Source organism: Phoenix dactylifera, chromosome 8 (genome assembly GCF_051530095.1).
Source record: "Phoenix dactylifera cultivar Ajwa chromosome 8, Ajwa_hap1_PhDact_Kaust_v1.1, whole genome shotgun sequence".
In the NCBI taxonomy this organism is placed as follows: domain Eukaryota; kingdom Viridiplantae; phylum Streptophyta; class Magnoliopsida; order Arecales; family Arecaceae; genus Phoenix; species Phoenix dactylifera.
The window spans coordinates 31164765-31178795 of record NC_143197.1 but is presented as its reverse complement, the minus strand read 5'-3'; the positions used below and the strand labels follow the sequence as shown (position 1 = coordinate 31178795).

The window sequence follows — 14031 nt, the reverse complement described above, 5'->3', positions numbered from 1 at the left end:
TCAGCCTAATCCACCTGTCATCGGCGCCCAATTAGATTCAGGCCAGCATAATCCACCTACCTGTCATCGTACATTACAGTCCACGCCTTTGTAGGTCAAATTACAGCTCCATCCGCTTCTTGGTTCGGATTAAATTGAATATGGTCCCATTGTGGGTAGATGATCTTAAGTAATTTGATAATTGGCGGGTATTTGATCCATGTTTCCAACCCATTCTGGTAAGTCGGGTCCAGAGAATAATTTCTCCTGTTTGAATGCCTGCCCACCTACTCTCAGACCCTGCTGCTATGGAGAAATTATATCTTATATTACATGCGCCATATGGCAGTGCACCATGTCAATCACTGGCACGTGTTTTTGTGGCCCAATTACCGAGATGAGCACTTGATGAATGGTGTAATTTCTGGCCCTATGTGCTTCAATATTAGCTATGTGGTGGAGACTGATGCAATTTTTATATCCTAGAGGATTAAGCCATGATGTGTTCTAGTTTAACCTTTTTTCGGGGTTATTAAATAAAAAAAAGAAAAAAAAAGGAAATAAATAGAAGTGATGAATTGCTTTCGTTGAGATGCGGATGGATTGGGTCATGAGTTGACCGGCGGCCTGTGGGACCTTAGTCCCCGCATGATTCACTAGAGCTGACGTTGTGTTGGATTTGTTCTCTCTATATGCAATTTGATTGAGCCTGCCGTACCTAGGTTTGTGAATTGTGAGTGAGAATTTGTAGAGATTATTTGAGGCGACTCTCCCAGAAAGTGTGCTCTAATGGTTAAATGGCGCTGTGTGGTCGTACCTGTCTACAACTACGTGCAGTTCTATATGGTCATCGATTCCGTTGGTTGCCAAATAAGGGCGATTTACATCAGCCATGAACCATGAATCATGATTAAGATCTGTGACCATCCTTTATGATTTCAGTAGAATCACTGTAGACTTAGCGTGAGTGATTTGAAAACTTTTGATTGACCAGTTTTGAAATCTGCTTGACAGGTGCACATCAAGATTCGCAGAAGTCATTTTATATTCATAGTAATGCTATTTAAAAGAAAAAGAATTCAATCATGTTATGAAATGCTTTCTCAATTTTGTCGATTTTTCCCAAAACATCGAGGATGAGTCAGGGAAGTATTTGGCTGTGAATAGCTTTATTGACGTGGTTTTGGTGGAGTGTATCAATTGGATGGAAGGAATAGGGAAGTGAAAACAAAAAAAACAGTGGGCGCATGGTGCCCGAGTTGAAAGAATATGGAAGTGATGTAAACCATTAATTCAAAACTCAATTTTCATTTAAGCATAAGTAGGCATACAGTAATGATCATTACCACCGTTTTAAGCGACGCAATTACGTCCGATTCATGATGTTGTAATTCTATGCTAATTTTTCAATCATTACTAGTAAGTTTACCATTCGTCCCCAAGCCTATACCAGGGTGGTTGACGCCTCGGTGCCTTTGCTTCCATGGAGACAGATCCTTTCGAGAAGTTCACTGGTAGGAGTGGTCATGATCCAGCCACTGACCGGCCTGCAGTATTCGGAGAAGGTGGCCGAGAACTGCATCATTAAGAGGCCTTTAAGGCCGAGACATTCGGTCATGGCTCCTCCATCCTCTTCACACACTCTCCTTCTGGCTCTCTCACCGTCAGTACTCTACTTTATCACGTCTCCTTCTGGCTGTTCTATTATTAACATGGTTGATATTACTCATCTCCTCTTTATGTGTTCTCCTGTTTTTCAAATTGCGTTTTCGAAGGACGAGTCGATTCCTAAAGCTGGGAAACGATGCTGGAGACCATAATAGGAGAGCATGGGGTCTCCCCTGAAGCAAAGAGAAGTTTGGCAATGCGACTGTCGGAGATCTTAAAGGAATCCTATGACATGGAGAAGCTGGCGAAACGGTAATCGTGAGCGCATGATTCCGATATAGTACTAGGTAGTCATTTGTTGCAGTATCTTATGAAATAAATTGTCTCCTTCATGCATATAAGGAGGAACTGGTAAAATATCCCGGCCATGCATGGGAAAATAAAAGAAAATAAGATTTCAAAGCTATTATTTGTTTTGTTTTTTGTTTTTATGCTACAATTAGTAACATAGAAGAATTTTTCTCCTTTTTTTTTCTATGTATTACATTCTTTGAAATACCAACTGAAGCTCTATTCGATTCTCTTTTTTTTTTTTCTGTATATTTCTATAAACAATGATTATCAAAGAGTCCAATTTAGTTATCAATCTTGTTATCAGATGAACTACTAATGAAGGTCTATTTTGGTTTCTGGTATTTGGTATTTCATATGTGAAATTCTATTTTGAGTTTTCTAAGAACCATAGGTATTGTCAAAAAGCATACTTCTAATAACCAGTTGGAACCTAATTATTGAAGTTATAAAATTGTAGATGATGTGGTTTTACATGACGCCTAAATTATACATCGAGAATTTTTTTGGTGATGCAGGGAAGACAGCATAAATTAAATATTATTTTTTTAAAAAAAGTAAGGAGTAAAGGATAAAACTAAAGGCTTAAGAAAAAAAAATCTAATAATAAGACAATGCTAATTCAATAAGAAATGAAATTTCTGAAAAGATAATTTTTTTAAAAAAATAACCAAGACCTGCATGAACCCTTCTCTATGCTATCGCCTCCCCTTATTTGCATGCTGTCATACTGTAGGCTGCCAAGGTGTATGATCCAACAAATCAACAATGGGAGATGTAGGCGATATGGACCAAGAGAAAAATGTGTTACTTACTAGGAAGTGGCGGCTTAGTGGCGATGGCTAGGGAAGAGAGTTCGATTGCCATGGCGGCCCTAGTCAAGTTGGAGAGGAGAATTTGATCGTCGTCGTGGTGCACGCCGGAAAGGGATTCTGGCCGCCATGCTAGGAAGTGGTGGGAGACGAAAAAATCGAAGGAGACTTTAGAAATTGGAGAATGTGTGAGCTTTTAGGATTTAGAGTTCACTTTTACATAAGGATGGGCCATATTGTCACAAAAAATACCAACAATTATTACTTGTATTAGATAAGATAAATGGCCAACAAAATAGTTTTTTTTTCCTTTTCCTTCTAGGTTACTGGAAAAAAAATTCAAATTCAAATGCAATTTCCTATTAAATGGCTTATGATTTTCAATACCAAATTTAAATTATTTTACAATAATTCTCATTTAGACTTGAGTAGATTGCTACAAACAATTCATTAAATAGCTATCAATTTTTAGTGCCATTTACAATCTTCCTAGTTTAGATTTGAGAGTTTGGATCGCTCGTTTTTAATTTATTTCGCAACTAATCCGATCTGGCTCTTAATTGATGTGGTATGGAGAATTTTTCTAAAGCCTGGATTGCCCGTTTTCAATCTCTCTCATAACTAATCAGATGACGTAACCTAAATTTAAGGATGATATGGCTGTTAGCCGATATGTGATGGTAAATTTTTATATAATATTCTTTAGATTTTTTACTGGAGAGCTCAGAGCTTTCTCTCTCCTATTAGTTTAATAAACCTAGAGATGCATGTCATGTTTCAGTCTCCTAAATCTTCTACGAGAAGTTCAACCTTGGACCAAGAAGGTGCTAGTTTATCTAATTATTGGACATTTTGCAATGCTATGAGCAGCCAAAGAAAAGTTTAGGTGAACAGTAAAAGGTATGCTATGACAAGGGGACAACCAGATACTTCACAGGGGCTATCCATCAGAAGGTAACTTTCACTTGATCACAGCATCAGTCTTTCAAAGGGGCAAGTTGCAGGGGTTTGGCAGGTGCAGCTGCTACCTCTGAATTGGTCAGTGAAGAAGCTTGCTGGTGTCATGCTCCTCATGAAGAAGATTTGTCAGTTGCTGTGCGTAGCTGCTCAACGGAATCTGCCATATGTTCTCTCTTTTCCATCCTTTGCATAATACCTATTGCTCCTCTCCTCTTCCAGAGAAACAGTAAAAAGTATCCCTGTAAACGTTCCTAAAGATCGAAAAGAGGAACTTATCTGTTAGTATTTCTTTGTTGCGATTTCTCTCTTCGTTTTGCCAGAACCATCTGATTTCTCTCTTCATTTGCTAGAACCATGGAACTCAAAAGAATTTCCGGGCGCTGCAAAATAGGTATTGGTAGGGGATCGGTGCCATCTCATATCGGCATAAGATGGAATCTGAAAATTTAGATACATGATTACGAATCACCAGACAACAGGTCATGCATTCGTTAGAGCTATAATTTCTTTTATGCAAATGTATTTTTTTAAAAATTATTTTTTTAAAAAAATTATCAAAATATTTTTAATTTTTGTATCGAGTTACTGAACCATTCAGAATGAGTCTTGAGTTTCTTTCAATTTTAGATATTTTCTGGGAATGATACAGAAAATTTTCCCATTAGTTGACTTCTCTTAAAAAACATGAACCATGCACCTAGAAAACAAAATAATCATTGGACATTCCATTGTTGAACGGCACATAAATTGTTGGGCATGGAAAATGAAAGCCACAGCACATTGACAATCAGAAAATTTAGCACACAAGTTGGAATCTCGCGCATAATCTGACAAATACTAAATGAAAAGAATCTCACTACTTCGATGTCAGTATGTAAAATAAAATTATGGAGCAGTTGATATCACCTCAAGATTGCTTCGTTTAAGAAAATCCAGCAGAAATAGAGCAAATAAGAGGGCAATAACGGATGATAAGTCCATTTCTCCAATTGATAACCAGCATTTACAAGTTAGGACCTAAGTACTCGAATATACACCGCATGAAACTGTTTAAGATCTAAAGTGACGTATAAACCATGCAACAGCGTGCACTCTTCCCCTCCCCCATCCTTTATTATTTATTTTTTTTGCTAACCGTGAATGAAGCCATATACAAGGAAGATAAAGGCCACAACAAGAAGAAGACAGAGAAGAACAGAGCTAAGATCCAATCAATCACCGAAATAATAAAAGCTTTTTAAAATCAGAGAAACAGAGAAACGAATTGGATCCTTTAAATGCAATAACTGAAACTCCTTCTCGATTCTCCATTCTTGCCTCTGTTTTGTCGAGGTCGGAAGATGGCTCTTGATGCTGAATTAAAGAAAGAAAGTTTGTGAAAAAAGATTTTTGCCCATATAATCCGTGGATGCACCATGATAATATTGAAGATGTGTTACTATTGGTGGTATCCGTCCTCCCAGACCGGGCATTAGTCATCCTTGTGCTTTGGAGACAATCTTCCGACATTGGATGAGCTTGTATACCGTCCCACAAACTTGAGAACCTCATCAATGAGGATTACAGGGAAAGCCACCACTAACACTAAGAGCCATTCATTGAAATTAAGCGGCACAATTCCAAACACTTGAGCAAGGAACGGTACATATAGAATCAGAAAATGCAACCCAAATGAGACGGACATTGCCAGAAGAAGCCATGGATTGACCCAAGGAGGCATGCTCAGGAGGCTCCCATCTTCCGACAAAGCATTGAGCGAGTTGAACATCTCGATGGCCACCAAGACTGACAGTGAAAGGGTTGTTGCCTTCACTTTACCAGTCTGAAAATAGTCGCAGGGGTTGGCATCAAAGGAAAAAAGCCTAGTTCCAGCAGTGAAAGGGTTGGCCTTGAAGCCCTCCCAGGATGAGCATTGGCCCCAGTTGGAAAGCTGGGAATAGGTGACAAGGGTGTGGCCGTCGCCACTCAAGTCAATTCCCATGAAAGATACATGTGTGTACCATATGATGAAAACACCAACAGTAGCAATCCCAACATAAAGCCCAATGACCTGAATATGGAGTGAAAAAAGAGGTGGTCAGTTGACGTCCCTTTTTTTCGGCTCAGAAGTTAGAACCATTTCAAAGTCAAAGCCATATGTTTCCGAACAGCTAAACAAACAATAAGTCAGAGGTGTTACATGGCATCTCTGAAGACACAAGAAAATTCTAATCTTCCTGCTTAACAAAATTGGTAAGAAAGAAATTATTATCATGTCATATAGGCCCATCAAATGCAATCTGCTAGTAAACTTGTATTCTCTTCAATAAGAGCTAGTAAACTTAAATTACGCAGGTTGGTTTTATATATGACTAATTACATGCATCTACCCATGGAGAAAAAGAAGATACTACGAGTTGAATGGAGGAGCAGAATGTACGAACATGTGCACAAATCAATCTATGGTGAAAAAAAGAGAGCAGAGAGCAATTTACCAAATAACGGAATAAGATCCATGCACTGATCAATGAATCATCACTTTTCCTAGGAGGTTTCTTCATGATATATTTATCTGGGGGGTTAAAGCCCAAAGCAGTTGCAGGTGGGCCATCTGTGACGAGATTGACCCACAAAAGTTGTACTGGGATTAGCCCTTCAGGGATACCCAAAGCCGCTGTTAGGAAAATAGAGGCAACTTCACCAATATTGGAGGAGATCATGTACCTGCAGCGACAAAAAAAAATAATAAATGTTCAGCACTACATCATAAGTATTATAATATCAGCAGTATAACAAATCAAGAAAAGATTTAGTAAACAAGAGTAATATCAGGTACTATGACGAACCCCTTAATGACCATAACCAAGATAAAAATATTTCAAAGTCAAATATGTGGTAGTAGCTCTCTTGGGAAAAGAAATACACTTCCTAGACAGCATATGGGAATCAACAGGTGCAGTTATGAGATCTTTCGAACCATGTCTCCAGACATACTGAATAATATCTTAGCAAATTGCAACAGACGGTACCACTTGCCCTGAAATTTGAAGATCTACCTTCCTGAACTAATCTTGAGGATAGTGTTCACAATCCATCAAATTCTTGCCTGCAAAATTTACAGTTTCTAAGAGTTTGCTGCATCTTTCAGCTTATTTGTAAATCTCCATCTGTCTGTAGCATTACTTCTTACTATATAATTCTTTTTGACCGCTAAAGAAAAAAATTGAGCAACTTTTACTTCACAACAGTAATCAACTTCCAACCAATACAACCAACAGCAATGACCAAAGACCGATCCTTCAAGATGGCCTCAGTTATGGAGCAACACCCTGAATCAAGATATTTGTCCCGATTTTATACAGACATTGCAATTGGTCAGAATGTAACAGGAAAATGGAGCCAAGGCATCCCTGATCCTATAATGGTATTAGGCAGGTGCAAACCACATGTTTAAAACCAGTTATTACTAGATTAGATCACCTTGAATTATCATCTAAAAGTGTTGATGTTTTCCCCATAAGGTGCAACTGAAATCATACCGGGAAAGTTATCCAAGAATGCCAATGTCATGTCTTAAAGTACCAGAATAAAAATGTTCCTTTTATATCAACTGGAGTGCATTGCCCATTAAACAGAGGTGCAATGAGCAATCTTATCAAGATGGTAATTTGGATATCCAGAAAAATAGGCTAAAATGTCTTATTAATTAGAAGAAAAGAATGAGCATGCTAGAATGAAAAAACATTCTTTGGATATGAAATATAAATGTGGAAGAAGTTCCTCAATTCCAATCCTGTCTTTCTGATAACCCACTTCTTTGACCTGCAATAGCAGGTTAGTTAACCTGTCACAGCTGGAGGCTTCATAAGCATTAGTATTGCACTTTGCTGATTATTGCATAACAGAAACATTATTTTGGATGATAATTCAGTACTAGTCTAGTCCCTTCAATGGGTTGAATTTAGAGTGCAGCTGCTAGCATCTCTATATGGCTAGCGTTAATTGCTTCCACAGGAAAGAAAAGGAAAAGTTTTGCAAATTAGTCATGAAGAATGCTTTGGTGTAAAACAGAAGTTCAGTCAATATGCTATCTTTTTTTGCACACATTCAGTAGTCACATTAAAAAAAAAAAATCCACTCAAGATATATAATCGATGTTTCAATGTCAAAACTATAATGGACCAAGATTATGGTATGACCAAAATCAAGCCACAATGCACTATTAAGGTTGAAGTCCAATTCAGAAGCACTTCCTAAGTTATTCATAAGGTTTTATACAAAGGTCAATTCTGAGATTCAGTCAAAATACTGTGGTCAGAAAAAGATATAATCTCAATCAGACAAATGACTAGCAAAGGTAGGCGAAAAGGTCGCATAGACTCAAAAATGAAGGGGGGCAAAACCTTATAAAGGCCTTCATATTGTTGTAGATGGATCTTCCTTCACCAACAGCAGTAACTATTGTATTGAAATTATCATCTGCTAACACCATGTCTGAAGCTTCCTTAGCAACCTGGTAAAAGGACAAGGTGAACTGTTTAAGTAGGTGTTACGTGACTTTTTTTTTTTTATAATTGTTAAGGAGATTTTCCACTACTGTTTTGATATACGTTACAACTTATATTCTGCAGCAAAGATTGGCATCGTAAATACAATATGGCCAAAATCAGTCTATTCAAAGAGCCATAGTGGCAGTACAACCAGCCACTGCAGGCTTGCATATCATTCATTATGCAGCATGATCATTTAAAATTTCCACCCTTGCTAGTCCTGATACTTGCCAATAATCACTCTGTTGTTGCAAGATGAATTTACAAAAAAAGAAAACTCATGACTCCTTTTAGCCCAACCGATGCACAGTTCATCAGAATTTTCTAGCAAACATGAAATTTCTTTGATTCTGAACTACAAATCCAGTTCTGAAATTGGGGTTTCAATTTCCAACAAAATGATCTGGTAGCGGGATGTTGGGCATGGTTAGATAGCTTAAGACAAATTTAGATGAAAGAATTTTGAAAATATGAAAGAAATGTTAGCAATCAGGATGAATACATAAAACAAATAAACTTGCGTCGAGAAAAAGCAATGCAGCCAAGCTGAGTCGGAAAGAAAGAAAATGCATTTGGGATTTCTGGCCCAAGTCAAGCAAAGCTCGGTTCAACTTGGTTCCCCAACACCCTTAGCTCAAATTTGACCTCCTACGACCTTCATTCCAAATACCCAATCATCACTCGTGATCAACTAAGGCCATCCCTTCTCAAAATTCAAATTGGATCCCCCAAGACACTCTTTAATAACTGTCCAAGATCAGTGATACCACACATGGGAGCAGCAATGCAAGTCCAGCAACCTTAACAATGGAAGGAGCCTTTTCATGATGTACATTGAAATGCAGCTCTGCCACAGAATTAGTCATAATGTGACCAGCTAAGTTACCACACATACACCTCTTCTGATGACAGTGAAACATCAAAGTAGGGTAATCGTGTGTAAGCAAACAGAGCAAAATTTTCACCTAGATGCTGATTGAATAACAAGCCTTAAATGTGGCAAAAGAAAACAAAAAATCACTGACATCATACCCAAAAAGCAGGCAAAAGATGAAGGCGAAGAAAAACACACCTCAGTACCAGCAATGCCCATGGCAATACCAATATCAGCCAACTTCAGAGCAGGGGCATCATTCACCCCATCACCTGTCATCGCAACCACCTCGCCATCTTCTTTAAGCAATCTCACAATTTCTTGTTTGTGCTTTGGTTCAGCCCTCGAGAATAGAAGTCCACCTCTTTGCCTCAATTGAATTTTTTTATCAGGAAGAGACATAAATTCTTTCCCTGTGAAGCTTTTCAAGCTAATGTCCTCTTCAGGCCTAAAAACACCTATTTCGTGGCAAATTGCTTCTGCTGTTTCTTTGTTATCACCTGTTATTACCATGACCCGAATACCAGCTGCTCTACAGTCCTCAATTGCTTTGTGAACCTCTTCTCGAGGGGGATCCTATGATGACAGAGGAGAACAATAGATGATACATTTATAGAAAAATAGATAAGGTAGTTATGTGGAAATGCTCGTTCAATTGTGAAATGAGCACAGCTTATCTCACCCTCAATCCAACCAAGCCAGCAAAGATAAGGTCCCTCTCAATTGATGAGTAATTAGATGGATCAAGCAAAATCCTATGAGCAGGATGATCTTCACCATCATATGTTGCAAATTCAGAAAGATCATCCTTGTATGCAAAACCCAAACAGCGCAAAGCATTGGATGACATGTCACGAAGGACTTCTAAAATAAGGCCTTTCGTACTTTCATCTAGCTGTACAACAGAACCATCCAGCAACTGTATAAAAGCACTCCTTTCTAACAAATTTTCTACAGCTCCCTGCCATGATGAACATTAAATTATTAGCAAACCAGATTTTTAAGTTTTGAAGCATGATGTGGAAACTACATGAGAATGCAAAAATTCATATAGAAATCCTACGTTATAATAAACAGGGAAAATGGCGGTACCTTCACAAGTAAGGAATTGCTTCCTGATGGTGATTTCACAATGACACTCATAGATTTTCGTGTGCGGTCAAACTCAAGAGTTGCTATCCTCTTTGCAATCCCATTCCACCATTGACAGCATCCTTAAGAAGTTAAAAATAAGCAAATTCTTACAAATAGGCTTTCATGCAGATGTATGCTAATGAGAAACAAATGTAAATATTAAAAACAGTTTTGAGGCATTCAGACATACGTAACATCTCAGAACAATCTAAAGATGAAGCGGCAGACCCTCCTGGAAGTCCCATTTTCTCAACCAGGACCTGGTAATGTATTAAAGTAAATTGTAATTTGTTCCCACTACAGAAAACAAAATTAGATAATGGAAGTAATGATAAGTGCATCCTATCCATACAAAGTCTACATCAAAATGACAAGAAGGATATTGCATACTTTGAAGAACTAAAAACATGAACTACATAATTCTCTGGATACTTCTCCTGGAATAATTATTTCATTTTATGGTTGAATAATCAAATATGAAGAATTAGAAACTAAAAAAATACCATATATTCATGGAAAGCATGGAAGTTGAACTTAAAGATCTTCTTACTGAGTCGAAACATTACTAATACGGGAGAATGCTAGCATGGTCAATTGATGAAGAACAACCAGTCCATACTATCAGGGTAGAACAGAAGAATATCGGTTTTCAAGACATTTTCTGCTGCAGACTATCAAAAGATCTCCATTTTGATCCAGTATAGGTTTCTTCCTTGAAGGAGAAAATGGTAAACAGATGTTAATATGAGGAAGAATGCAAACTAAAGAATTTTTACCTTTAAAGCCGCCTCCGTGGGCATTCCACTGGCAACGAACTGATGAACTGAATGTGCAATACTTGCATCATTGCAAACAGCAGCTATCTTCGCAATCATCTGAAGATTCTCATCCATGTTGCCGGCCGGCCAATCATGAATCTTCCCATCACGAGGATCATATGTTGTACCATCAACTTTGAAGCTCCTGCACATATTGGTCCGGCGACCCATCGCCACCAGCCTTACCGCCGACATCTGGTTCGTTGTCAGCGTACCAGTCTTGTCGGAGCAGATCACCGTCGTGCACCCGAGAGTCTCAACACTCGGCAGCTTCCGTACCAGTGCATTCTTCTGCGCCATCTTTCGAGTACCCAGCGCCAAGCAAGTCGTTATCACCGCCGGCAGACCCTCCGGGATCGCAGCAACAGCCAGAGCCACCGCAATCTCAAAATAGTAGGTGCACTTCTCGAAAGAAAACTTGAGATTCCTCGGCCAGCCATCGACATACTCCCAAGTCAAGAAGTACTTCACGTTGATCAGCCAAACCAACACACAGATCACCCCGATTATAGCAGTAAGGGCCTCGCCAAACTCATTCAGTTTCTTCTTCAGCGGTGTCTCATCTTCGCTTTGGGAAGCTTCGTGAATTTGGGAGTGTATTTTGCCGATTTCAGTGTTCATTCCAGTCTGCGTGACCAAACAAACACAGCTCCCATTCACGACGGTGGTACCAGCAAAGACCACGCATTCTTTTCCTTGGATATCGGTGTCTTCCGAATCCACCCGTTTGTTGGTCTTGTTCACTGCGGCACTCTCCCCTGTCAGCGACCCCTGCTCTACCCTGAGAGTGGAGCTTATGAGGTACAAGACTCGCATGTCGGCCGGGACCTTGTCCCCGACCTTGAGCCCCACGATATCGCCGGGGACCAGCTCCTTGGCCGGAAGATTGGGGACCCATATCCCGTCCCTCTTCACCTTGGCATGCTCCGACTGGATCTCCTTCAAAGCTTCGAGGGCCTTCTCGGCGTTGTTCTCCTGCCAGACCCCGACCACAGCATTCACGATGAGGATGAGAAAGATGACCAGGGGCTCGACGAAGGCGGTGATCCCCATCTCGCCGCCCTCGTCGCCGTCGTACCAGGCGAGGACGAAGGAGACGACGGCGGCGACGAGGAGGATCCGGACGAGAGTGTCCTCGAACTGCCCGAGGACCAGCTGCCAGATCGAGGGCCCGGGGTGCTTCTCGAGCTCGTTCAACCCGTAGACCTCGCGGCGCCGCCGTACCTCGTCGGAGCGGAGCCCGCCGTCCGCCGAGACTTTGAACTCCGCCTCGCATTCCGCCACGCTTCGAGCCCAAGCCGGAAAATTTGAAGGCGAGGGCCGGGAGATAGGCTCTCCGCCAAATCTCGTCCCATGATTCTGCCCCCCTTTGCCCATCAAGATCGCTTTTTGATCTAAAATCTTGCAGGAAAAACAGAAAAGTACGGGGAAAAAACAAATCGTCCCTCCAATTCTACGGACTGCGGAGATGTTGTAGGAAAACCCTAGCAGCGTGGATTGGTGGAAGAGAACAACAAAGCCGTCGGACGGTCGGAGAGAAAAGAAGAAGGGACGGGGAGAAGGAGGGATTTATTAGGATTTTGTAGCCCGAAATCAAGCGATTTCGAGGCGACTCCCTCGGTGTCTCGGCGGCTGGCTTCTTGTGTTGGAGGAAGGGTGGACGAGAGGAGGAGGAGAAGAAGCCCTTTAACGGGAGCTGTCGCTTATTGGGATCCGTGAGACGAGAGTGCCCCCTGGAAGGGCCGAAGGAGAGGAGGACCTGGAGGGACTCCTTCCTCGAAGCTTCGCCCCCGTGATATTGAGGAAGCATGCATATTAATAATATTTATTATTAAATATTATTAAATATAGGTTGAGGCATGGATGACCATGGTCATCTTGATCTTGGACGATATATCTTATTGACATTCATTATTTAATCCATATTTCTAAGTGAAGAATATATATCTTCTTTTTTTTTCCTTTTCTACCTCTAAAAATTGGTGTAAACAGAAGAAAAAAATTGCAAGTTTTGATTTAATATTAAAATGGATGTGAGGGCGTATAGTTCTCTTTCTATTGTAATTTTGGTAACAATTGGACGTAGAATGCTGGTCTTCAATTTGGTTGATGTATTAAGTAAAGAAAGATAATAGAATAAGCCCAATTAAAAAAACAGTGAAAAAGTTGCCCGTTTATAATTTTGATCAAAATCTATGGGGAGTATTTATATGCAGTTTCATCATATCAAATTTATATCAATGTCATAAATATTTTAAATTATGTATCACACTATCTTTATTTTCTATGAGGCTATTGTTTATGCCGTCTTATTTTTTAGTAAACCTAAATCAGCGCTATTAATTATTTCTTTTTTTATAAACCAACGCTTGGTCCTACACTATCAAATCTAAATTAGTATAAAAATAATTTAATGCTGATAGCATGCTTCATAAATATTTTTGATATAATAGCAATAATAGTTTGAAATACTCTCATGAATCAAAATCTTTTATCTTACACAATCACCATAAGACAAGTGTGGTGTAGCGGCCAAAGATTCATGTTTTTATGTTAAAATATAAATGACAAATATTTTTGAATGATCGAGCAATCATGATATCCTCATGGAGCATAAGGATCTTTCTCTTTTTATGAAAAATATCTGCATGATTCGAGTGCTTTAATTAATAATTAATTTACAAAATTTCTCGAAATAAATATAGAATTTGTGATGATATCATGAAAAACTCGATTAAAACCACATTCAGAAGAGATGTGGCACAATATCAAGGTCTAAATATCAAGGGTAGACTGTGAGGTGCGTGCAGAATATAGACGGAAGAATGTTATGCTTTGACTACGACAGAAACATAGAAAAGAAGGAAACTCCATAGACCGTATGCTATAATAAAATGATAAAAATAAAAATAACCGCCCTCCAGAATTAACTCTAATAGTGCTCTTTTTTCATCTATTACCGAGCT

The 14031-nt window shown here is 39.4% G+C and overlaps 1 protein-coding gene and 1 pseudogene across 1 annotated transcript; one reads left to right on the top strand and one right to left on the bottom strand.

Moving 5' to 3' along the window:
* Window positions 1-1370: 1370 nt before the first annotated feature.
* Window positions 1371-2546, top strand: LOC149753078 (chalcone--flavanone isomerase-like; annotated as a pseudogene).
* Window positions 2547-4661: 2115 nt separating this feature from the next.
* LOC103702821 (calcium-transporting ATPase 1, endoplasmic reticulum-type-like) lies at window positions 4662-12909 on the bottom strand. The gene is made up of 8 exons (XM_008785392.6): window positions 11024-12909; window positions 10438-10507; window positions 10206-10327; window positions 9796-10074; window positions 9312-9689; window positions 8093-8202; window positions 6185-6413; window positions 4662-5760 (listed from the first exon to the last, which is right to left on the bottom strand). The coding sequence occupies exons 1-8, from the start codon at window positions 12440-12442 to the stop codon at window positions 5182-5184; spliced, it is 3186 nt and encodes a 1061-aa protein (XP_008783614.4). The 5' UTR covers window positions 12443-12909; the 3' UTR covers window positions 4662-5181.
* Window positions 12910-14031: the final 1122 nt, after the last annotated feature.